The sequence below is a fragment of the Grammomys surdaster genome, unplaced genomic scaffold (assembly GCF_004785775.1).
Source record: "Grammomys surdaster isolate TR1022 unplaced genomic scaffold, NIH_TR_1.0 344, whole genome shotgun sequence".
Classification (NCBI taxonomy): domain Eukaryota; kingdom Metazoa; phylum Chordata; class Mammalia; order Rodentia; family Muridae; genus Grammomys; species Grammomys surdaster.
Genome location: NW_021604763.1, coordinates 1,381,771 through 1,404,968, shown reverse-complemented (window position 1 = coordinate 1,404,968; position 23,198 = coordinate 1,381,771). Strand labels below are relative to the sequence as shown.

Below are 23,198 nucleotides of genomic sequence, written 5' to 3'. Positions count from 1 at the left end.
ATTTTTACATTGGCACATTCCCTCTGCTTAAGTATGTTAGAGGCTAAATTAGTTTCCTGTTACTGCTATGACAAATCATCAAGGTACCTATGAGATAGCTCAACAGGTAAAAGTGTTTGCCACCAAGCCTGATGACCTAAATCCAACCCTTGTGACCCCCATGGATGAAGGAGCGAACCAAATTCTACAGTCTCCTAAAGAGCTATGGAATGTGTGCCCACACACATAAACACATACAACAAATAAATGTAATATTTCAAAAATAATCAAGGACTTCAGCCTAAAAAAATCATACATTTATTCCTCCATACTTATTTTCAATCAGAAATCTGAAAGTGGGTCTTTCGGGGAAAAATTAATGTGTTGGCAGAGCCATAACGCATGCCTGGCATTTCTGTGCTAAGGACCTAAATTCTGGTCCCCATGTTTACACAGCAAACACTTTACCCACTGAGTCACTCCCAGCTGCTAACTTTTTTTCCCTTTGGGACAGAGTCTCCTATAACCCAGGTTTGTCTCAGCAGGTTTAAGTAGCAGAGGCTGGCCTTGAACTCTTCTATCTTCCTGCCTCTACCTCCATAGTACCAGGATTACAGGTTTCTAGAACATTCTGCTCTAACAAACTAAAGGAGAATCTTAGATTCCAGATGTGGTGGTCACGTACGAGATTCCTGTTCTCAGGAGTCTGAGATTGAGATTCTGCTGCGATTCAAAGGTCATCAACAGCCAAGCTGTCACAGCCAAGAGAGTCTAAGGAGACTTCAGATAATGTACAATCCTGGAAGGAATCCTGACACAGGAAAAAAAGAAACTAAGAAGCTGTATAAAACATTGATACTAAATAGTGATACTGTATCAATATTGCTCTTTTAATCATAACAAACCACGACCCATATGCTGTATGATATTAATAATAAGTGGGACTTGATAACAATTAGACTGCTTGCCTGGGATGTACAGGCCCTTGGTTTAATCCCCAGCAATGAAATAATAATAACAATAATAATAATAAACTGGGTTTGCAATATATCAGTATATATGGACACTCTCCTATTTTTACAAAACTTCTGTAAATCTCAAAAGAAAGTTGTTCTAGGGCTGGTGAAATGGCTCACTGGATAAAGGGCCTTTGCTTCCAAGCCTGACAACTTGAGTTTAGTCCCTAGGCCCCACAAAGTGGAAGGAGAGGACTGACTCCAGCTAATCTATTCTCTGATATTCATACATGTTCTATGGTATGAGCACGCGCGCGTGCACACACACACACACACACACACACACACTAAAAACTCAGTCTGGTGGGAATCCTTTTTTTTTTAATAAAGTCTCTTTATGCAGCCCTGACTGTCCTGCTGTATAACCAGACTAGCCTCAAGCTCAGAGTGACCTGCCTGTCCCTGTCTCCCAAATGCTGGAATTACAGGTTTATGTCATCATGCCCAACTATGGCACACTCCTTTAACCATACACTCATGCACTCAAAAATCATGGGCCTGAAGCCAATCTGAGATTTATAGGGAGGTCCTATCTACAAAAAAAATGTAATTTATCTAAATCTATAGTTAGTAAACACCTAAAATTCAGAGAGTTACCTGAGTATCTTCAACTCTGTGCTCTTTTTTCATGACATAAAACCTTCTCAACTTTTATTGTATAGGTATTTATATAATTGTCTGAGTATAATTTTTTTAAGATTTATTTTAACTATGCAGATGCACCTACCTGCAGGTGCTGACAAAAGCCAAAACCAGGACTGGAGAGATGGCTCAGTGGTCAAGAGCACTGGTTGCTCTTCTAGAGATCCTGAGTTCAATTCCCAGCAACCACATGGTGGCTCACAACCATCTATAATGAGATCTGAGGTCCTCTTCACCAGGCATGTAGGCAGAACACTGTATATAGCAAATAAATAAATGAGAGAGAGAGAGAGAGAGAGAGAGAGAGAAGGGGCTAAACCCTCCTGAAGCTGGAGTTACAGGCAGTTGTGAGCTCTTGACCACAGAGCCATCTCTCCAGACCCCATAAGTGGGGAATTCTTTTTTCTTTCTTTTTCCTTTTGTTTGTTGCTACATAGTATACCTTTGGTGTTGAATTGGTCAGTTTCTGTAACTTAGTGCCCTTCACCACCCCATCCCAGCTCACAAACAACTGAGACAAAAGGATCTCTGCTTTCTATCTCTCCCTCCCCCTCTCCCTCCCCTACACACACACACACACACACACAGAGAGAGAGAGAGAGAGAGAGAGAGAGAGAGAGAGAGAGAGAGAGAGAGAGAGAAGAGAGAGAAGAGAGAGAAGAGAGAGAGAGAGGAGAGAGAGAGAGGAGAGAGAGGAGAGAGAGAAAGAGAGAAGAGAGAGAGAGAGAGAGAGAGAGAGAGAGAGAGAGAGAGAAGAGAGAGAGTTAACTAAAGCTAAAGTTACAGAGTCTAAAGAATCAGAGCCTCCGCCCATCAGTGGTGGCGCACGCCTTTGATCCCGGCACTTGGGAGGCAGAGGCAGGTGGATTTCTGAGTTCGAGGCCAGCCTGGTCTACAGAGTGAGTTCCAGAACAGCCAGGGCTACACAGAGAAACCCTGTCTGGAAAAACAAAAAAACAAAAAACAAAAACCAGAATCAGAGCCTCCATGAACTTCTTTGTCAGAACCGACCCTATCAAAGCGTCAGGGAGACCCCGAAACTGGGTCTTTGGGTACACTCATTTAGTTCTGCAAGAGTCCTGTGCTGCCATCTACTGGTATGTGGGGGACATCTTTCTGCCCTCCGTACTTCCTGTGGACTTAAGACCTAATTAAATTGAAAAGCATTGACTTCACAGAATTTCTTCAGTACCTTTCTTACAAGGAAGAATACTTTTCTTCATCAATGTTAGGCCTCCATTAGCCCAATGTCGATACTTTCATATTTCAAGGAACGGTATCATTTATTTTCATTTGTGTTTTTTTCTATCTATAGGGAGCTCTTTGTTTACTCTTGGTAGTCTTTTTTTTTTTTCTAGAGAAATCTATTGCAAATATTTTTTTTCTCACTCTGGGTCTTGCCTCCCACTTTCGAAACAAGGCCACACACTTCCCTGTACCTACCTCAACGAAATAGATGACTTCTGACGATTCCTGAATCCAGACCCGACCGCATAGTTTAACAAACCTGAAGTCCCACTGTTCAAATTCTTCCACATTTTACAGACCCCTGATATTCCTTTACACTATGTTGCAACCCTCACCGATTTGCTTTAGGGAAAATACACAACAAATACACATTACTGACTCTGTAAGTAGTCCTTACATAGGCTCTAGTTCCTTAAGTAGCTTTCTCCCACCAGCAAGACCAGCAAGACAACCTCAGGAACCTCTGCACTTTGAAGGGAGAGGTAGAAGAGTGAGTTAGAGGCCAGTTTACAGGAGAGAGAGAGAGAGAGAGAGAGAGAGAGAGAGAGAGAGAGAGAGAGAGAGAGACTGATTTTGTCCGGAGCTCTGGCTTGCCACCAGCCGCTGGATCTGGTCAGTTTGGGGTTGTAGCTCGCTAGTCAGCCAAAGCCCCGCCCTTCTGGACCTGTCATCACAGAAGCCGCACGTGGCCGGGGTGGGACCTCAGACGACCTGCAGCCATCATTTAGTCTCCTCCGTCATCTGTTGGGGCCGCCGGCGCCAATCACAGCCAGTCGACCCGGGCCAAGGAGCGTGTGTGCCCTGGTGAGGCAGGCGGGAGAAGGGGCGGGGGATGAAAGTCACTGCATTTGAGGGGACAATGTTCCTGTGAAAGGAACCTGGAACGGGTTCCAGCAGGCTGGAATCTGAGGGGGTGGGTCCCGGTGAAAGGCGGAGAGACCGAAAGCGGGTGGGAACCAGGGGTTGTGTCTCAGGAAAGCAGAGGATCCTGGGGTAATGCAAAGGAGACGAAAGGGGCGGAGTCGAGGGGCGTGGTCAGAGCTACAGAGGCGGAGTTTGAGGGATTAAAGAACCGGGCAGGGGACCAGCCCCGGGAAGGTGGGAACTCGGACAAGGGAGAGGGTGGGCCGGGGCGTTGCGGGGGCGGGGCTCTGACCCAAGGGGAAAGGTTTGCAGGCCCAGGCTGCAAGGAGGGCTGCTCAGTCCCTGTCCCAATCCACTACCTTCTCAAGTGCACCAGGACCCACGGAACTACAGGTGTGGGGCGGGGTGCGTGTGGAAAAAGGGACAAGGCCGCAGGTGGGCTTGGGCAGACCTGAAATAGGGACCACCGCTAGCGAAGAAAAGAATTTGGAGGTTGTTGCTCTGGAGTGAGTGAGGCGGGATTGGGGGAGCAGTTGGGGGCTCAATGTGTGAGCAAGGAGGTGTACTCTAGGGGCCGTTGTGGGGGAAGGGCGGGAATGCTTTGTGAAAGTGGGAGGTTACACTGTTAGGGAAAAGGATCACTGTCTAATGTGGAGGATCGCAGGTGATACTTGAGCAATTTGGAGGAACTTCGGGAGAATGAGGGTATATGTGGTGGAGAAAGCTGGCGTTCCAGCGTATGGGAGAGTAGATGGGGTTGTGTAGAGAAAGAGGGGATGTGTTGTGGGGTACTGTATGAAGGGCAGGAATTGTAGCCTCTCCTGCTGGGCAGAGTCTCAGTACTTCTAGAAAGTAACATTTTGCATTGTAGGGACTCCAGGAAGACATCTGTGCTCTATGTTCTAGGAGTGAGGCTGCTGAGTTTACCAGAACAAGTAGCCAGTCTAGTGTTACTGGCTCCTGAGCTCCTGACCCCACCTTCTGGCATGGGTACACAGAGAGCAGGCAGGCCCTGCTGGCCACCAGGGTTTGTGTGACTGTGTCTTTATCCTACCTTGAATCTGTAGCTAGCCCAGGCTAGGGTTCCTTCCCCGAAGTGTCTCTGGGGACCCTTCTGTCACTGGGTTCCTGTCAATCCCCAACCTAGTTCCTGTTCCTACAGAAGCCTGCTTTGGTCTCTGCCCACCCCACCCCACCCCCTGCCCTGCCCTTATGTTCTGGGTGTGCTCATTTCCCACTTCCTTCCTCACACTGGGGCCTGGCCTGGTTCTTGCCAGTCTAGGATCTATGACCTGCTCCTGACTCTGTACTTAATGGCCAGACACCCTGTAACCAGCATGGAGGCTCAGATTCCACCCCCACTACTACCACCACCACCCCTGCCAGTAAATCCCAAGTGGCTGGTAGCCACATTTTACCTTCTGCTAGAAACTGATTTTCTCTACCTTTGTCCTTCCCTGGGTGAGGTATCATAGGATCCTCAGCAGTGCTGGGGGTTCTCTAGGAGAAATGCTGAGAAGTACTGAAAGCCTCTGTTGTGTTCTTTGAGGGGTGGGACACTACAATAAGCCTGACCTGGGAAAGATATAAGGCTCTAGCCCAGCTAGGGGATGAAGAGAATGGTTCCCTACAGTCCAAGCTTAGAAGTAAACCATCAGAACAGTCAGTGGGCCTGGGACTTGTACTGCCACTGTTCTTTTTGCCTCTAGGTTGGCTTGGAGGGGGTGGGGAAGGGCTGCCTTCCACACCGTGACTGAATGAGTGTGACAGTGTTGCTGAAAGGGGCCCCAAGCCAGTCTTCTCATACAGCCACCCAGTTGCTGAGTCTGGCTGAGAAAGGGAGGGGTGCTCAGGACAGACAAAGCCTTGGGATAGGGTTGGTAAAGAAGGGCAGGCTGAAGCCTTTTGAGGAGGCACTGATTTCTATGGCAACCCTGCTTCCCAGACGCTCTCTATCAGAGAGGGGCGGGCCTAGGGCAGAGGCATTCAGGCTTCCTCTGGGCTGGAGCACTTCGTGTGAGTGGGTGGGGCATAAAGAGAAAAGGCAGCAGTTTGCTATGCTGAGTATATAGCCTTTCTGCTCTGGTGCCAACAGCAGGGGATTCAGTTGCTTAAGCCTGTCCTCTGTGATGAGCAAGAATGCATAGCAGCCATTAGGAGTATAAAGCCAGGGCAGTAGACATCCTCCGTGGCCATTGTTTAAAGGAATCCTTATTTGTTTATTTTGCATTTGAGACAGGGATTTTTTTTCTAGTAACCCAGAACCCAGGCTGGTCTCAAACTCACTATGTAACCCATGATGACTTTGAACTCCTGATCTTTCTGTGTTCATCTCCCAGATGTTGGGATTATACATGTGCATCACCAAAACCAGCTCTCAGGACCTCTCATTTTATAAATGTGCACACTCGTGGTAAAAACAAACAAAAACAACAACAGGAAGTAAGATCCAAATTTTACTAGTGCTGTTCATTACTTGACCTACAGTTTACTGCACTAAATTTTATTGAGTACCTTGTATATGCCAGTCTCAGAGGATGTTAGTATGAAGAGCAGAGTTGCTGTTCTTATGGAGTTTCTAATAAGAGAAGAAGAGGAGGAGGAAGAAGAGGAGGAGGAATGTGTATGTTTGTGAGAAAAGAAGTCGCTGGGTGGTGGTACATGCCTATAATCACAACACTTGGGAGGCAGAGGCCAGTGGATCTCTGATTTTGAGACCAGTTTGGTCTGCAGAGTCAATTCCAGGACACCCAGGGATACACAGAGAAACCCTGTCTTTGAAAAAAAAAACAAACAAAAAATAAAGTAAGCTACTGGTAGCTGCTATGTATTTAAAAGGGAGGTGGTTAGTAAGGTGGATCTGTGTGTGAAAGCACCTGCAAGCCTGATGATCTGATTCTAACCCTTGACCCCATAGTGACCCTATAGTGACCCCATAGTGAAAGGAGAGAACCAAATTCCCCAAGTTGTCCTCTTACCTGTCCTCACACATATACACGACAATGATGCTGCTGCTGCTGCTGATAAAGAAGAAGAAGGAGAAGAAGAAGAAGAAGAAGAAGAAGAAGAAGAAGAAGAAGAAGAAGAAGAAGAAGAGGAGGAAGTTGTTATTGTTTGTTTCTTTTTTGAAGAGAGAGTCTTATTATGGATATAGCCTTGGCTATTCCTGGAGCTCCATATGTAGACCATGCTGGCCTCAACCTCACAGTGATCAGCCTGCCTTTGCCTCCTTTGCCTCCTTTGTGTTAAGATTAAAGGCATATGCAATCATTCCCAGCAGTATTTTTACCCCTTTGGTTTTAGTTTGAGACAGTGTTTCTTTGTGTAACCCTGGATGTCCTGGAACTTACTCTGTAGACCAGGCTGGCCACAAACTCAGGTCTGCCCGCCTCTGGGATTAAAGGCATGAGCCATCTACTATGCCCAGCTCTAAAGATTTAAAAAACAAAGACAAGAACCCATAATTCAGCATTTGGGAGGTGAGAACAGAAAGATCAAGAGCCCAGGATCATCCTCTGACATATAGTGTGTTTGAGGCCTAAACTATATGAGACCTTGTCTTTAAAAAAAATTTTTTTTAAGTCAGGCTGTGTCCATTGGCACAAACCAGTAATCTCAGCACTGCAGAGGCAGAGGCAAGAGATCACTGGAGTTATTCTGTCTGAGCTACTAGAAACTCTGTCTCAAAGAAACAAAACCAAACAACAACCCCCCCCCCACTAACCTACAATCCCAACACTCTGGAGGCAAGGCAGGGGGAATCATAAGTACAAGGGCAGCCTAGGTTATATAGCAAGACTTTGGCTCTAAAAACAACAACAAAAAAATGCAAGCTAAGAGTTTAGAGCAACTAGGTATGACCTCATGCATGATTGAACTGTGCTCCTCTCCCCAGGGCATACTGAGGCCTGGAACATTTTTTTATCCTGACTCGTTTAGTATTCCCCCTCTGATCTTTGTAGGAAACTAAAGCCTGAAATTATAGTTAGAACAAAAGAGGGCTGCTAAGAATTTTCCTAAGATGTTCTGTCCTGTCATCCTAGTGATCTTTGCTAAGGCAAATAGATTCTCATATTTATTCTTCACTTCTGTTTAGGGCTTTGAGACTTTTTAAAATCCTGCTCTTTTGTAGCATGGAATTCAATCTTAGAGAGCTGGGGTCTTTTCCAGGGTTTCCTACTCATTAGAGGTAAGGAGAAAGAACCCTAGAGGACTATTGTTGGCTTGTATTAATTGTAGAACCCAGAGAGGAAGTAGGGAAGAAGGAGAGCTCTTCTTACAGTCCAGTAATAAACTAATGGCCCTGGGGGTGCATAGCATAGGCAAAGCATGGGCTTTTTCTTCTTTTGGTTCTGCTGTTTGTTCCCTGTTTCTGTGACTGACAGGGAGAAAAGGCCTGAGTTGGTGACAACCTGTCTGACTTGCTGATAAGTCCAGAGGACAAGATAGACAAGACTATCCATTTTCTCAGGGTATCTTGAGAGCAATCCCTCTAAAAAGTGTCTATGAATGCCCAGTCCTTGCAAAAATTCCACCCTGGTTATTTACAGAGCTAAGGACAAAGGTTAGAGATGCGGATTCTACTGCTGCTTCATTTGGCTGGCTCTGGGCTAGGCCTGGGGCCCGGTGACTCAGGGGGAGCTTGGTGAGTTTCGAGGGAGCTGTGAGTCATGAAGACGAACTTGGTCTCAGAAGGCAGAAGGCCTTTTAACTCACTTCTTAGGATGCTCTGCTTCCTTGGATCAGAGGCCTGTCAGTATAGAGTGCTCCAAAGCCTGATCTGTGAAGAGTTTTGAGCTACAAAGAATAAGGCCCAAGTTCCTGAAATTTAAATGTATTCCTATCTCAGGAGCCTCCTGGGGTCTCTAACAAAGACAAAAAGGCGGGGGGGGGGGATGCCATCTTTCAGTATGGATGGAGATAAGGTACGACTGTAGGTCTTTTTTTCCTGCTCTTTTAGAAAGCTTACTAGATAGCAGCTACCCTCTTACTTGGAGCTCTGTCGGGATGGGGGTAGGGGGTGGTGAATGAGCTTGGGATATGTAGGGTTGGGTTTGGTACGAGTTGGAGACTGTTGAGCTGTATCTGTGAAAGCACTGGAGCTTCCTATTAATTTACTTCAGAACAGGAAGCGTGGAGGAGAAAGGTTGTTGAACCCTGAGAGGATGAAGTCTGAATAGGGTTAAATGACAGGGCAGAGAATTGCTTAGGACTTGGAGAGAAAAAGGGTTAAGGAGGTAGGCGGGGCGACATTGGGTAGGCCTGCCCTTATGTGGACCAATAAGCGTGCGCCCCTTGGAGAAGGCGTGACTCACGCTTGAAGTTGCTGAGAGGCTGGCCTCCACCGGGCCAATGAACATAGGTGTTGCCCATGGAGGGTGTGGTCTGAGGGGGGCGTGGCAGCCATGGTCGCAGTGCTGGGGGTGGCTGGGCGCTGGGCGGGGCGGGCGGCCCCATCAGCTGGTAGGAAATGGCCTGTGAGTCAGAGGGGCAGCTGAGTCTGCGGCTCGGAGCCGGGGCGGCCCCGGGGAGGGACCATCGCAGGGAGGGGTGCAACAGCAGCTAAAGGGGCTGCGGACGCCAGAGCCTGCTAGTGTTGCACACGAAGCTGATCAGAAAAGAGCCAAGCAGAGCAAGGCGTTCAGCCTAAGCCACCCTTTGTCTGGGTTGGGGGCCCGTAGTAGGGGGGACTGGATATCCGAGGGGAGGGACCAGGACCGGGACGGGGACGGGACGGAAGGGCCCGGAGCAGCGGCCACCGCGGCGGAGCCAATTTGGGAGCGGGGTGAGTGTGTACTAGGTGGGAGGATCAGATCTCCAAAACCTCTGCAGGGTATGGGGCCTGTCCCAGACTGTGAAGAAGGGATGAGAGCCGACCTGGGAGGCTAAGCAGGGGGTGGGGGAATCGTCCAGAGCAAGGAGTCCAGGAGCCAAGGTGAGTCTCCCCGTCTGAGTTTGGAGGGGTTCCTGAGGTCTGCTCCCTCTCTGTTAAGGGTGAAGGGCTCTAGGCCAGGAGTCAGAGGGAGGGTGAAGACAAGAGATTGACCTTTCTACTCACAGCAGTGGTCTTGGGAACAGTCACCCCAGCCTGTGTAGACATGTATGAGGACAAAATGTACAGCAGCAAACAGCAGGACTCTGCCTAGGATAAGAGTGGAAAACATATGGATAGGAATTTTTCCCCTAACTACCCTTAGGGTAAAAATGGGTGACTTGAGACTGAAGGGAAGGGTAGAATGAGCCTAGGTGTTCTTCCTGTACCACAACCTCTTCCACCTCCCAGGTCTAACAAGTATCTGAGGGTACAGACCTTATGGTATTCTGGGACTTGTTGTTTTTGCTGGCCTTGCTCTCAGCATGTTGGGAGCTGTAGTCCTTGGCAGCCACGGTCTGGCACAGCTGTTTAATGCCAGCTGTTGCCCATCCCCAGCATGGAGGGCGAGGTTTGGCTTATACTGGCCTGTCCCCTCTCCCTGCAGTCCTACGCTATGAGTCAGCTTGAAGCTGGGTGGCAGAGGAGTGAGTCTTAGAGCGTCTCTGGACAGGGAGGGAACTAATAGGGCTCTGGATTAATGAGCAGATGCCAGACATGCTGGGGTCAAGTAGGGCATCATGTCATCACCTGGCTTCCTCGAGGCAAGGGCTCAGGAGGGCAACTGAGATGACCTGGAAATTGGGGTGCTCAGGAAAACGCCCTTCTTGAACTTTAAAGCCTGGGTGGAGAATAGGAGGGGAAGAAATGAGAACTGGCTATACTCTCATGACACTGCCACTGCTGACATTCTCCACTTTCTAGCCATCTCACCCACGTGAAGGACCAGAGTATTCTTAGGATCTCCTTCAAAGGGGGGCCTGGTGAAATGGCTAAGTATGGCCTGAAAGGAAGACAATGGCTGATGTAGGAGAGCTTCTCAGTCCCTAAGTGCAAATGCCACCTTTCTCTCTGTCACCTACCAGCACATGAGCTGCTACAGTTCCCGATGTACAATTAATCTCTCCACTCTTCACCTGTACATTGTTTCTCTACACTGTCAGGACTGCTGACCAGATCACTGGTGCTAGTATTTAGGCTTTTTTAAAATCTTGATGTGTGCTTCTCTTGAGCTTGAAATTGAGCTGGGGAAGAAACAAGGACCCGTCCTCAGGTCTGACATAATCAGAAATGAGCAGAAATATCATCGGGTTACAGAAAGTAGTTAGTGACACTGTCTTATGGAAGTCTTAGATGTGAGAGATCTTTTGGAGGGGAGTGACTTTGAGCTATCCATGAAAGAGGTGTGGGAAAAAGTATTTTATTTGTTGGGTTTGGTTTTTGTTGTTTTTTTTTTTTTTTCAAGACCAGGTTTCACTCAGAGATTTGCCTAATTCTGCTTCTGGAGTGTGTGGACAAAAAGTGTGTGCCACCATCCCTCAGCTTGTTTGTTGGTTTTGTGTTTTGTTTGAGATAGGATGTCTTGTAGCCCCATCTGACCTTAACTGTCTGGTGTAGTGGGGAGGCTGGCTGTAACCTGGTTTTTGTTTGTTTCTTTTTGCTATTTTTGTTTGTTCGATTCTGACAGAGGGTCTCTCAAAATGTAGCTATACTAGTCTAGATCCTCCTGCCTCAGCCTCTAGCATTATGCTAAAGGGCATTGTGGTTGGTAGTACTCACAGACTGCTGACCAAATAAGGATGACAGTGGGGACAGCTGGCTTTCAACTTGACAGTCTGGTCACTGAAATATTAGTTAATGGTCTGTGAAGACCATTTTTGTGCCTTGGCAACAAAGAAATACTTTAGCTTTTTTTTTTTTTTTTTTGAGTATTGGTTGTGCCCTGGGGGAGGGGCATGGAGATATACTCCAGTTGTTTCCAGTTGACTGCTTGCTGCTTCCTTATCTCTGGTTTGCAGGGCCTGGGGGGAGGGGTGGGAACTAGTAAGTACCTTCTGATAGTGTTCTCTCCTTCCACCACTTGTTTTTGGTTAGATTTCTTTTTGTTTTGGGGGGTATTTAGGGGAGGGGGGTAACAGGGTTTCTCTGGGTAGTTATGGCTGTCCTGGAACTCTCTCTATAGACCAGGCTAGGCTTGAAGTCAAAGAGATCTACCTGCCTCTGCCTCCCAGGTTCTGGGATCAAAGGTGAATACCACCAATCCCAGCACCACCAATGCCTCACTTTGGATTTCTTTTTGGTTTTTAGAGGCAGGATTTCTCTGTATAGCCCTGGCTGTCCTGGAACTCACTCTGTAGATCAGGCTGGCCTCGAACTCAGAAATCCGCCTGCCTCTGCCTCCCAAGTGCTGGGATTAAAGGCATGCGCCACCACCACCCAGCTCACTTTGGATTTCTTTTCTCTGTTAAAACGACGGATTTCTGAGGAAAGTTACTTGAGGTTTGTAGTTGTGTGATGGTGTGTGCCTATCTGCACGACCTCTGCCCTTAGCAGTCTCCAGTGGCACTTGCCCCTTTGGATAGACCTATGGAGATGAGTTGTGTAACTGGGTGGCCTTGAGTAAGAAAAGTACATTATTGTCCTGTCCACCTACAAGCTGAAGTCTCTCTGATCTTTGGGGACATGTTATCCCCTATTATTCAGGGCCAGTTCCCAAGATGGAGACCCTGACAAGTGGTTCATCTTCCCTCTACTCATTTCTCACATCTTTAATACAGCCACTCAAGACTTGCTTCTCTGTAGCCCAGGTAGCCCAATTTTTCTCCTGTACCCTAGGTCTCCAGCCTGCCCCTTCTGTTTCTGAAGAGTTTGTCCCAACTCGGGAAAGCATCTTGGTTACCTGCTGATATAGAAGTAGCCCATATTAGAGGAGATTTACCATTGGCTGCAGGGATCCTGGCTTATATTTTTTTCTTTTCCCTCAGGGTCTAACTGAGCCCAGGAGCTGCACGGAATGGTGGCAGTCACCTTGCCGGTGCAGTGGGCATGGACCAGACTGCAAGCTAGAGGGACAAGACATCAGACAGGAAGAGAGGACACAGGCCCAGGCTTGAGGCTTCTTCATCGGGGTAACTTCCAGGAAAAGGTGGTGGGGGGGGAGGGATTGCAAGTCTAGTGAGAAACTGGAACTGAACATGTGCCCCTCCTGGGAGTTCTGAGAATGGTTTCTGACTTCTATTAGTCTGTCCAGGGATTTGGACAACTTTCCCTGCACAAACTGCTCAAAGTCATCTGTTGAGGATAGAGGGAGGATCTGAAACTCAGCTGGAAGAAAGACGACTCCTTGATGCTCCTGACCTCCTGTTTTTCTTTTCTACAGATGTCCCCAGGCCCCCCAGCCCAGGCCCAGCATAAAGGCCGTGTGGGGGGGCCCCCCTGACCCAAGGGGGGCTTCATGCGCCACGTGCAGGCGGAGCTATCTCCATCCTCAGAGGCAGAGGCTGGCCCTTCACAGCCTCCAGTCAGACAGGGGACCCTCCAGGGTGGCCTGCTCATGGGCTACAGCCCAGCAGGGGGGGCGACATCCCCTGGGGTCTACCAGGTATCCATCTTTTCCCCTTCAGCTGGTGCCTCTGAGCCTCCTAGGGCTTTGAAGCGGCCGGCCCCTCCCACTGAGGGTCCCCGGGAGCTGAAGAGAAGCCCTGGGCTGGGGACCAGAGAGGGATCACCCCCGGAAGAACCATCTACTGTGGGACTCTTGAGCCCAGAGGGACTGGGTCAGGGACTGGATGTGGCTAGCCAACATTTCTCCCACCATGGCCTCTGTGTTGTGGAACAGGCGGGTAGTGCCACCTCACCTTGGACTTCAGGGACCCAAAGTACCCCATGGCCCTCATCAAATGCTTCCTGCAATACTTTGCACACCAGAGACTGGGCTTTCCCAGATCAAGGGGGACAGGGGTGCCTGGGGGAGTCTCCAGGGCCAGCCCCCTCAGGCCAGCTGCACACACTTGACACTGATTTGCACAGTCTTGCACAAATAGGGGGTAAGAGCCCAGTGGCTAGGGTGGGCAATGGGAGCAAGCCCTGGCCTAGGGAGTCCCATGGAACTGCCAATGGGCACAGTCCCGAGCACACACCCCCTGGCCCTGGACCTCCAGGCCCCTGCCCCACCAAGCGAAGGCTGCTGCCTGCTGGAGAAGTCCTTGATGTCAGCTCTGAGGATGAGGGGCCAGCCCCTCGGAGGCGCCGGGGAACCCTGGGCTGCCCTCTTGCTGCCAATAGTTCTGATGCCAAAGCCACACCCTTCTGGAGCCACCTGCTGCCTGGGCCCAAGGAGCCTGTTTTGGTAAGCCAGTGGACAAGTTTGTCTATTTTTTTTCTTTCTCTTTCTTTGGAGACATGGTCTTATGTATCCCAGGCAAACCTAGAGTTGCCATAGATGACCTGGAACTACTTCTCCACCTTCCAGGTGCTATGTTGGAATCAGAAAAGGCGTGCACCAGCACACCTAGTGTATGTGATGCTGTAGATTGAATGTAGATTTGAGCCAGGGCTGTGTGCTTGAGTCTTAGGACAGCCTGCTACACAGGCACTCCAAAAACTGAGCTAAATCTCCAATCTCCTGATTTTGCTTTCTGAGACAAAGTCTCAAATAGCCTAGAGTGACTTCAAACTCCCTATGTATCCAAGAATGAGTTCATCCTCCTGCCTCTACCTCCTAAGTGCCACCTTAATATGTTATTACACTAGCCTTCTCTTCATCTACTCCTAAGTAGACATTGTGTAGGTGAAGGTGGAGGAGACCTACAGAGATGTTCTTCTGAGAACTTACAATAAGTCCTTGTCCCAAAATATGCCTGGGCTTCATGAAGTCTCTGTTCTCAATATTTTCACCATAGGACCCAACAGACTGCAGTCCCATGGGGCGGAGGCTGAAAGGCGCCCGTCGCCTGAAGCTGTAAGTCATCAGACTCTCCCTCTCCCCTGGCCATGAAAGTGAAGGCAGAAGTCTGTAGTTTCTTCCAATACCATATGTAGTAGGGAGCCCTGGGGAATAGAAAAGAGTGGTACCCAAGGACTGGAAACTGGAATACTCAGAACACTCAAGCCAACCATTGTGTCCCTCTCTTACCAGAAGCTCCCTTCGAACTCTCCGGAAGGGGCCAGGCCTGCTGAGCCCTCCCAGTGCCTCCCCCTTTCCCACTCCTGCTGTCAGCCGGACCCTGCTGGGCAACTTTGAGGTAGCGCTCCTTTTGGGCTTTGTGATTAAGGGTTCCTGGGAGGAATTCCATGGTGGAATGTGCCTCAAACGGACAAAGGAAAGACTTGGCATCACTCTCAGATGTGTCTACTCCACCCGAATACCAGGAATCATTGCTTCGAGGACGCTTTGCACCATCTGGCCACATTGAGGGCTTTACTGCAGAGATTGGAGCCAGTGGGTCTTACTGTCCCCAGCATGTCACGCTGCCTGTCACTGTCACCTTTTTTGATGTTTCTGAGCAAAATGCGCCGGCCCCCTTCCTGGTATGATATAAAACTGACCCCAAAGTTACCTCAGAGGGCTTGGGTGGCAAAAGGTATTTCTTTTTCCATGTTCTTGTTTCTAGGAGTGAGTCAGGGTAAGATGAGAATTCTAGTCTAGGGTGGAACCCAGTCCAGGGAGAAGTGTTCCAGAGCTGTCAGTGTTTGGTGCTCAGGACTGACTCTTCTAGTTCCTACTCTGGCTAATGGTTCATAATCTTCTAGGGAGTCGTGGACCTGAATCCTCTGGGGAGGAAGGGTTACAGTGTGCCCAAGGTGGGCACCATCCAAGTGGTGAGTGAGGGAGTGCTGGGTGCCCTGAGGGAGTTGATGTGGGAAAAGAGGAGAATCAGTCAGTAGGCCATCAACCTGGACTGTCCTGTCCCCAGACCTTATTTAACCCCAACCAGACTGTGGTGAAGATGTTCCTTGTGACCTTTGACTTCTCGGACATGCCTGCTGCCCACATGACCTTCCTGCGCCATCGCCTCTTCTTGGTGCCTGTAGGTGAGGAGGGAAATGCTAGCCCCACCCACCGCCTCCTCTGCTACTTGCTGCACCTCAGGTAAGCCCAGGACCCTGGGAGAGCTGGAGAACCTCAGGTACATGTCTGTCCCCTCCTCAATCTGCCCTTCTTCTCCATCACCTGGATACTAACTTGGGCCGTACTGTTTTCCCCAGGTTCCGGAGCTCTCGCTCGGGCCGCCTAAGCCTGCATGGAGATATCCGCCTGCTTTTTTCCCGCCGGAGCCTGGAGCTGGACACAGGGCTCCCCTTTGAGCTACAGGCTGTCACTGAGGCCCCCCATAATCCACGTTATTCACCTTTGCCCTGATTGCAAGCATTCTGAACCTAGGTGGGCCCAAAGCCTGCCTATCTTGCTCCATCCTGGACAGGGTAAACTGTGGAGAAATGGCGAGAGCCCCTTCAGGCTTGAATTAAAGTCCTCATCACGCTCACACCCAAATTGATTATTTGGGTGTTTAAAGTTTCGGTCCTTCCATACCTTGTCTGCTCTGGGCACTCTATGTGCCTGTCCCCTCCCTTGGGTTTCCCAGGCCAGCTTAGGTAGTAGGGAGGAACCAGAGCTACCCTGAGATTGTCCCAAGTTCCCAGGCAAGTAATGCCAGCATTGCCTCCCTGTCCTGGGCAGGGGCCACTTATTATTTTATTTATTTTTAATTTATAATTTATTCAAATTGGATTGCCTTGGTGACCTCCCAAACCTGATAATTGGCATCACCCCACTCTCAGATATTGCTCCAACCTCAGGACATGAAGAAGCTGATGTCGGGGCAAGGGGAGAGCTGCTCTCCTCTGGCTAAGGGCAGAGAGGGGTTATTCCAGAGGGACTGAGTCACTTAGCCAAAGACTCAGCTTCCCTCGGTTTTCTCTCTTCCTTTTCCCTTCCCTGCCGTGCAACCCATCTTCGACAGCCAGTGTGTGTGTGTGTGTGTGTGTGTGTACATACAAACTTGGGTTTGTGTAGGGTATATGTGTGAGAGAGAGAGAATGAATGTGCATGTATGTGTAACACAGGGGTTTAACCACCTCTTACCTAGGGCTCAGACTCAGTTGTCCCTCTCCTCCTGCCTGTGTCTCTTTGCTTTGGCGTCCTGACTGAGGAAGGTGTCCAGGGACAGAGTCAGGCCTAAGGACTGGGGAACTTCCTTTCACCTGACCAGACTCTGACCCCCCTACCTCAGCTGGGATGAGGGGTGCCCCTCATTCGGTCATATGGTTCCCAGTTACTCCACTCCTCACTTAAGACTCTGACCCAGCCTCAGCCTCAACCCTTAACTCTTGGGGCTTGGCTGAGGGGAACAAGCATTTGCTGAAACTTGAAAAACAAACAAACAAAAAACAGGAAAAATTGTACCTGGTACATTTTTTAAGGAAAAAAATAAAGAATAAATTGTTTGGAAACTTGAACTAACCTCTACTTTTTTTCTGTGTTCGAGAGGATGAAGATGTCCACCCTAAAGAGAGGTAGAATTCTGGCAACAGGCTCAAACCCACGAGATCTTAGGCTAGGATGAGTGGAGTCTTGGACCATAGTCTTAATCTTTTTCATATAAGGTGCTGGGGGGCTGGGGGGGAAAGTAAAGCTGTAGAAGCTAAACTCTGAGGATCTGGATTCTTACACTGATTCTGCAGTTTAGCCCTTCAGAACCTCAGTGTCTGTATATATAAAACGAGGAGGAGGAGGAGGAGGAGGAGGAGGAGGAGGAGGAGGAGGAGGAGACAAGCCTCTTAAAGCTTGTAATTGAGAGTGTCAGAGACCTGAGCAAGGTGACATGTTCCAGACAAAAAATGAAAGGTTGAGGCTCTTTGTTGCCCTCTGTATGTAAGGCGATCAGGCTTCAACGTTTCGGGCTCAGAACAAATGAAAAAGAGCTGTTGATGCCTTGGGAAAAAGAGGGAAGGGACAAATCTCCGCCCAATCGTAAGGCAAAGTTAGGTCTCCTAGTTACCATGACAACGGGAATGGGGTCAGTCCCCAGTGGGAGAGCTGGGCACAACAGCATGTCTACCCAAGAATGTCACTATGGCAACCACGGGCAACTACTGAGCACCAATCCATTGTCGTTATGGTGACAGATTAGGACAGTTATACACGAGCTGGAGGGTAAACTGAGTCACAGCTGTGGGTACAGAATTTCGTGGGCGGTGTTTCTGTACCACTTGCAGACAGAATATTGCCTCGATTTCTACAACAATGCCCAGGAGCTTCTTAGTTTTTGAGAACTAGAACAAACTTGCACTCTCGTGCTCTCGCTTCAAAGCCTATGCTTCCCAGGGACTGATTTGACGTACGCAGACTAGTAGAGGGGAGGGGAAAAGGTAGACTAAGACGCCGGAAGTACGTCGGGCGGAGTGGGACTGCCGAAGGAAGGGCTCGGGTTCAGGCGTCACGAGAGGCCGCTCTGCTCCACCACTCGTTGGTTCCGGAGGTCGCTGGAGCTGAGGGGAAATGCTGGCGCGCGCGGCGCGGGGCACTGGAGCCCTTTTGCTGAGGGTGAGAACGAGGCAACCTTCTTCAGAGGCTCGGGACAGAGAGCACTTGGGTCTTCAGCTGGGAAAGAGTGGGATTCTAACTTTGGGGAAGGACTGGGGTCACAGGTCATGGTCCCCACGTGAGTCATTCTCCGGGGATCCTTGGGGGTCGAGATTCCGGAGAGGAATTTAGGGTTCCGCGGCGCGTCCTCAGCCTACTCTCGTCTTTCTTCAGGGCTCCGTGCAGGCTTCTGGCCGCGTTCCGCGTCGCGCCTCCTCTGGACTGCCCCGAAACACCGTGATACTGTTTGTGCCTCAGCAGGAGGCCTGGGTGGTGGAGCGAATGGGCCGATTCCACCGGATTCTGGAACCTGTGAGAACCTCTCTTGCCCACCTTCAGCCAGCCAAATCACCTGATTTCTTATTCATGTGGGAACGGGACTTACTTGGGGCCTATCTGCACTTTTAACCTGCAGGGACCAGTTCTACCAGAGCCCAGTCTCCTGACCGTCACATCCATGTTTGCCTGCTTTCTTATTACCCTAGTAACCCACAGGCTTCATTCCCGGAGCTACCACACTCTTAGGCTTACCTGTCTACCTAAAGGTAGCAGTTCTTGCTGGCTCCCATTCTGTTGACATTCAGAGAGGCCTAGTCTTTCATTTTTGTACTCTTAGGTTTCCCAACCAATGACACCTCAGCCTTTGAGGACATGTCTTGGTAGGAGTTTCCATGTTCTATACTTATTACTTACTCCAGGCTTAGTTTAGATTTCAAGTTTATTACCCTCACTCTTCTGAGAATCTATGGCTCCTCTTCCCAGGGCTTGAACGTCCTCATCCCCGTGTTAGACCGAATCCGGTATGTGCAGAGTCTCAAGGAAATTGTTATCAACGTGCCTGAGCAGTCAGCTGTAACTCTTGGTGAGAGAGATGGGGTGACAGGGATGTGCTAAGTGCGTTAGGATGTGCTTGCCACAAATCCAGGGCTTAGGAGAAAGAACTAGTGGGGCTTAGAGGCCTGACCGACCTATCTTTCTCTTCTGTTTGTTCCTGCAGACAATGTCACTCTGCAAATAGATGGAGTCCTTTATCTGCGCATCATGGATCCTTACAAGGTATCTGCCCTGGCCTTATCTAGTCTTCTGAATTGCCTCTCCTTAAAACCCTGCACCTTCAGTTCTTATCCTATACCTGTGCTTTCAGGCAAGTTACGGTGTGGAAGACCCTGAGTATGCTGTCACCCAGTTAGCTCAGACCACTATGAGATCAGAGCTTGGCAAACTCTCCCTGGACAAAGTTTTTCGGGTAAGTGGATCTGGGCCTGAGCAAGAGCTTAAGGGTACGTACTGTCAAATCTGTTCTGGAGAACAAGATCAGCCAGGGACCTTCCCAGTTCAGGCTCTTGATAGAGACATTGACTTGTGCTGCTCATGTTTCTCTTCCTGTAGGAGCGTGAGTCCCTGAATGCCAACATTGTGGATGCTATCAACCAGGCTGCTGACTGCTGGGGTATCCGCTGCCTGCGTTACGAGATCAAGGATATACATGTGCCGCCCCGAGTGAAAGAGTCTATGCAGATGCAGGTGGGGAGAAGGATCGGTTACTCCAGTTCCACTGGACTACAATCCTCTATTGTGGTAGATAGAGTTGTAAGTCCTGGTTAGAGTTTCTCCTGGCTTCTTCTTGATGGGGGTCATTGGGACTTCCAGGTAGAGGCAGAGCGTCGAAAGCGGGCCACAGTTCTAGAGTCTGAAGGGACACGAGAGTCAGCTATCAATGTGGCAGAGGGGAAGAAACAGGCCCAAATTCTGGCCTCCGAAGCAGAAAAGGCTGAACAGATAAATCAGGCAGCAGGTGAGGAGCTGGTAGAGTCAAGACGGAGGGAGGGGCAGAGCTTGGGGCTTTAAAGGTAAGGGCTGGGACAGAAGCTTTGGGCTTCTCTGATTTCATGAGTCAGACTGCCGTGTTGTTTTTTTTTCCCCCTTTTAGGAGAAGCCAGTGCAGTTCTGGCCAAAGCCAAGGCTAAAGCTGAAGCGATTCGAATTCTGGCTGGGGCTCTGACTCAACATGTGAGAGGCTGGGTGGATAGGTGGGGATGGGGGATGGGAATAGAAGGGCTTCTCTCTTCTGTCCTTGTGGGGAGTTCCTGTCAATGTGGCTCCATCAAGCTAGATTATGTGAGCTTTGTGTTAGGATTTGTATAGCCCCTTTTCCAGGAATGTAACCTTTCTCTTCTCTCCCTAAATCTCTGACCCCTGATTTTTATCCACTGTGGCTGTAGAATGGAGATGCAGCAGCTTCGCTGACTGTGGCTGAGCAGTACGTCAGTGCGTTCTCCAAACTGGCCAAGGATTCCAACACAGTCCTACTGCCCTCCAATCCCAGTGACGTCACGAGTATGGTGGCTCAGGTTAGAGCTCTTTGAAGATAAGCATACAATAACAGTGTCAGAAACCAAGAATGAAGGTTTCCATTAACTCCTGCAGATACCTGTGTCAGGGTTGTGAGTCACCCTGCTTTGATGATTTGTAAGATTCTTAGAATTGTTTGCAAGGCTCAGAAAACTGAAGTTTGAAGGATAAGGAAAACCAAGGGGCTGGATATGTTAGTGCATGCCTGTAATAACAGCGCTCAGGAGATGTAGGAAGCTCACACGTTAGAGGCCGCTTAGGCTCCACAACAATACAACCTTGTCAAAAAAAAAAAAAAAAAAGAAAGAAAGAAAAGAAAGAGAAGAAGAATGATGATAAAGAAAAGAAAAAACCTAAAGCCAGGTGTTGGTAGTACATAACTTTAATCCAGAGGCAATGGGCAAGTGGAGTTTTGTGAGTTCGAGGCTACCCTGGTCTACAGAGAGAAAGTTCTAGGACAGCTAGGACTACACAGAGAAACTCTTGTCTCAAAAAAGAAAGGAAGGAAAGGAAAAAGAAAAAAGAAAAAACAGGAGTTGTGCAGCCCCTTTGTGTGGTTTGGGACAAAGCTACAGAGTGTTCTTATAGCTTTCTCTCTTGTCCTTCTCCTCAGGCCATGGGTGTCTATGGGGCTCTCACCAAAGCCTCAGTGCCCGGAGCCCAGAACTCCAGCGAGAGCAGAAGAGATGTCCAGGCCACAGATACAAGTATTGAAGAACTGGGCAGAGTCAAGCTCAGCTAGTAGAGATGACTTGGCCAGGGAGTCTAGGGACCGGGAGCAGTACTCTCAGATTCTGGCTCCAGCCTCCCAGCCAAATTTTAGTTTTTATTTTTTTATTTCAACTTAATAATCATGTAATAAACTCACCAGTGGCAAATCGGAAACTGTCCTCTTTGATTGGGGGATGAAGTTAGGAAAATCACTCGGGTTTTCTTTGGATGTCCACTCCCACCCTTCAGTCCAGGTAGGTCTAAGGAGTTGATTCTCCACGATAAGGGTTAACTTCATATGAAGTGAAGTCATTCTATCTTCAGGAGAAGCCTTTGCTGTGTGGAGATTAAATGTGTCTGCTGAACTGCTCGCTGGAGAGTGTTGCCCCTCCTGCTAAGTGGTGCAGGTGTTTGGGGCACATGGGAAAGAGGACTGCCTTGGCATTAGTAGTTTGGCGGTCTTAAAAGGGATGAGGGTGTAGAATATTAAGATACTGACTAGGGTTTACAAAAGCAGGCGAGAGACGGCCATGGTGATGCAGACCTAGCAGGATTGTGAGATCAAGACCAACGTGAAATACTTAGTGAAACCCTGTCTCAAAGGGGCAACAACAAAGTGGAAGCCCAGAGGTGTCTGCTTTCACAGAGTCATGGTTGGGTTGGGAATACAGGAAGCCGATAATGATCGAAAGTGAACAGAGCTGGAAAGGTGGCTCCATGGGGGAGCCTCTGGCTGTGCAATCAAATGCCCCGAGTTGGATCCGTTATTTTAAGTCACATGCTCTGGTGAGGGGACTAATGCAAGCTGAGAGTTCCAGGAAACCTCGCTGGAAATGATACTTGAGCTTGGAGGTGGAGGAGAGGAGAGAGACCCATTTGGTAATCTAGAAATGAAGGTGTCCAGGGTTTACTAATGCCCAGAGGCAGAGCAGGTCTGGCTTATAAACACAAGAGCAAGGAAACTGCTGTGGCTGGGACAGTTACCAGAAGCAAAGAAGCAGCAGCTAGATGTATTTAAAAGAGAAAGAGGAACTTAAGTGCGAATTTGTAGGACCTTTATAGGTAGGTGCCCCCATTTACTAAGAAGACCAAAGAAAGGTGGTTTTTTCCTACTGAGATACAACTCACATACCATATAGATAACTCATTTTATTGTTTTCTAGAGCTAGGGTCTTAGTGTGTAGCCCGGCCTGGTCATATATGTGTGATATAACCTGCCTTCACCTCTTAAGTGCCACCATACTCAGCCAGCTTACCTATTTTATGTTTGGGGCTTTGGGGTTATTTTCTGGGTTTTTGTTTGGTTGTTTGGTTTGTTTTTTCAAACAGGGTTCTCAGTATAGCCTTGTCTAGAACTAGCTTTGTAGACCAGGCTGGAACTCAGATCCGCCTGCCTCTGCCTCCAGAGTGCTGGGATTAAAGGCGTGTGCTACGCTAATGTTAGGTTTTTAGTTAGTTACTGTTTCTGAAATAGTGTCTCCTGTATCCCAGGCTGGCCCCAGGCTAGCTATGGAGTCAGGATGATCTTGATTGTTCTTCCTGTCTCTGCCTCCTAAGTGCTGACATTTCAGATGTGCACAACTGTGCCAGGTTTTCTAGAGTGCTAAAGATTGCTGGGTTAGCCCAGGTTTTTGTGCATGCTAAGCAAACTCTGTCAATTGGGATTAAAGGTGTTTGTCACCACCACCACCTGTCATATATAGGTTTTTATTTAGTTGTATTTTTAAAGACACATTTTGATTATCTTGGTGTCTTAGTTTGTCTTTTTTGTTACTGTGATAAAGTGCTCTTGACAAAAACATCTAAAAGAGTTAGCAAACCGTTTTAGGTTACAGTCCATCACGGTAGGGAAAAGACAACAGTAAGAACTTGAACCACGGGGCTGGAAAGATGGCTCAGTGATGAGGAGCATGTACTGCTCTTGCTGAAG

General features: G+C 48.8%; 2 protein-coding genes across 7 annotated transcripts; both read left to right on the top strand.

The window, feature by feature from the left end:
* Positions 1 to 3,572: 3,572 nt before the first annotated feature.
* Fam214b (family with sequence similarity 214 member B) lies at positions 3,573 to 17,079 on the top strand. Of its 6 annotated transcripts, none has more exons than XM_028779093.1 (9): positions 3,573 to 3,689; positions 12,606 to 12,749; positions 13,001 to 13,969; positions 14,523 to 14,581; positions 14,759 to 14,864; positions 14,992 to 15,150; positions 15,373 to 15,441; positions 15,537 to 15,712; positions 15,829 to 17,079. In XM_028779093.1, the coding sequence occupies exons 3-9, from the start codon at positions 13,076 to 13,078 to the stop codon at positions 15,980 to 15,982; spliced, it is 1,617 nt and encodes a 538-aa protein (XP_028634926.1). In that variant the 5' UTR covers positions 3,573 to 3,689; positions 12,606 to 12,749; positions 13,001 to 13,075; the 3' UTR covers positions 15,983 to 17,079. The 6 variants fall into 6 exon arrangements, with proteins under 6 accessions (XP_028634926.1, XP_028634927.1, XP_028634930.1 ...); XM_028779094.1 differs by lacking the exon at positions 3,573 to 3,689 and adding an exon at positions 4,039 to 4,142; XM_028779097.1 differs by lacking the exon at positions 3,573 to 3,689 and adding an exon at positions 8,353 to 8,394.
* Positions 17,080 to 18,067: 988 nt separating this feature from the next.
* Positions 18,068 to 21,442, top strand: Stoml2 (stomatin like 2). The gene is made up of 10 exons (XM_028779098.1): positions 18,068 to 18,166; positions 18,380 to 18,517; positions 18,968 to 19,067; positions 19,203 to 19,261; positions 19,350 to 19,451; positions 19,595 to 19,729; positions 19,856 to 20,000; positions 20,136 to 20,215; positions 20,428 to 20,556; positions 21,171 to 21,442. Exons 1-10 carry the CDS (start codon positions 18,122 to 18,124, stop codon positions 21,297 to 21,299), a joined length of 1,062 nt encoding a protein of 353 aa, XP_028634931.1. The 5' UTR covers positions 18,068 to 18,121; the 3' UTR covers positions 21,300 to 21,442.
* The last annotated feature ends 1,756 nt before the right edge of the window (positions 21,443 to 23,198 follow it).

Coding starts and splice junctions, on each gene's coding strand:
- Fam214b (XM_028779093.1), top strand. CDS start 13,076: ATGCGCCACGTGCAGGCGGAGCTATCTCCATCCTCAGAGGCAGAGGCT. Junction 14,582..14,758: donor GGCGCCCGTCGCCTGAAGCT/GTAAGTCATCAG, acceptor CTCTCTTACCAG/AAGCTCCCTTCGAACTCTCC. Junction 15,151..15,372: donor ATGCGCCGGCCCCCTTCCTG/GTATGATATAAA, acceptor ATAATCTTCTAG/GGAGTCGTGGACCTGAATCC.
- Stoml2 (XM_028779098.1), top strand. CDS start 18,122: ATGCTGGCGCGCGCGGCGCGGGGCACTGGAGCCCTTTTGCTGAGG. Junction 18,518..18,967: donor TCCACCGGATTCTGGAACCT/GTGAGAACCTCT, acceptor TCCTCTTCCCAG/GGCTTGAACGTCCTCATCCC. Junction 19,068..19,202: donor GCAGTCAGCTGTAACTCTTG/GTGAGAGAGATG, acceptor TTGTTCCTGCAG/ACAATGTCACTCTGCAAATA.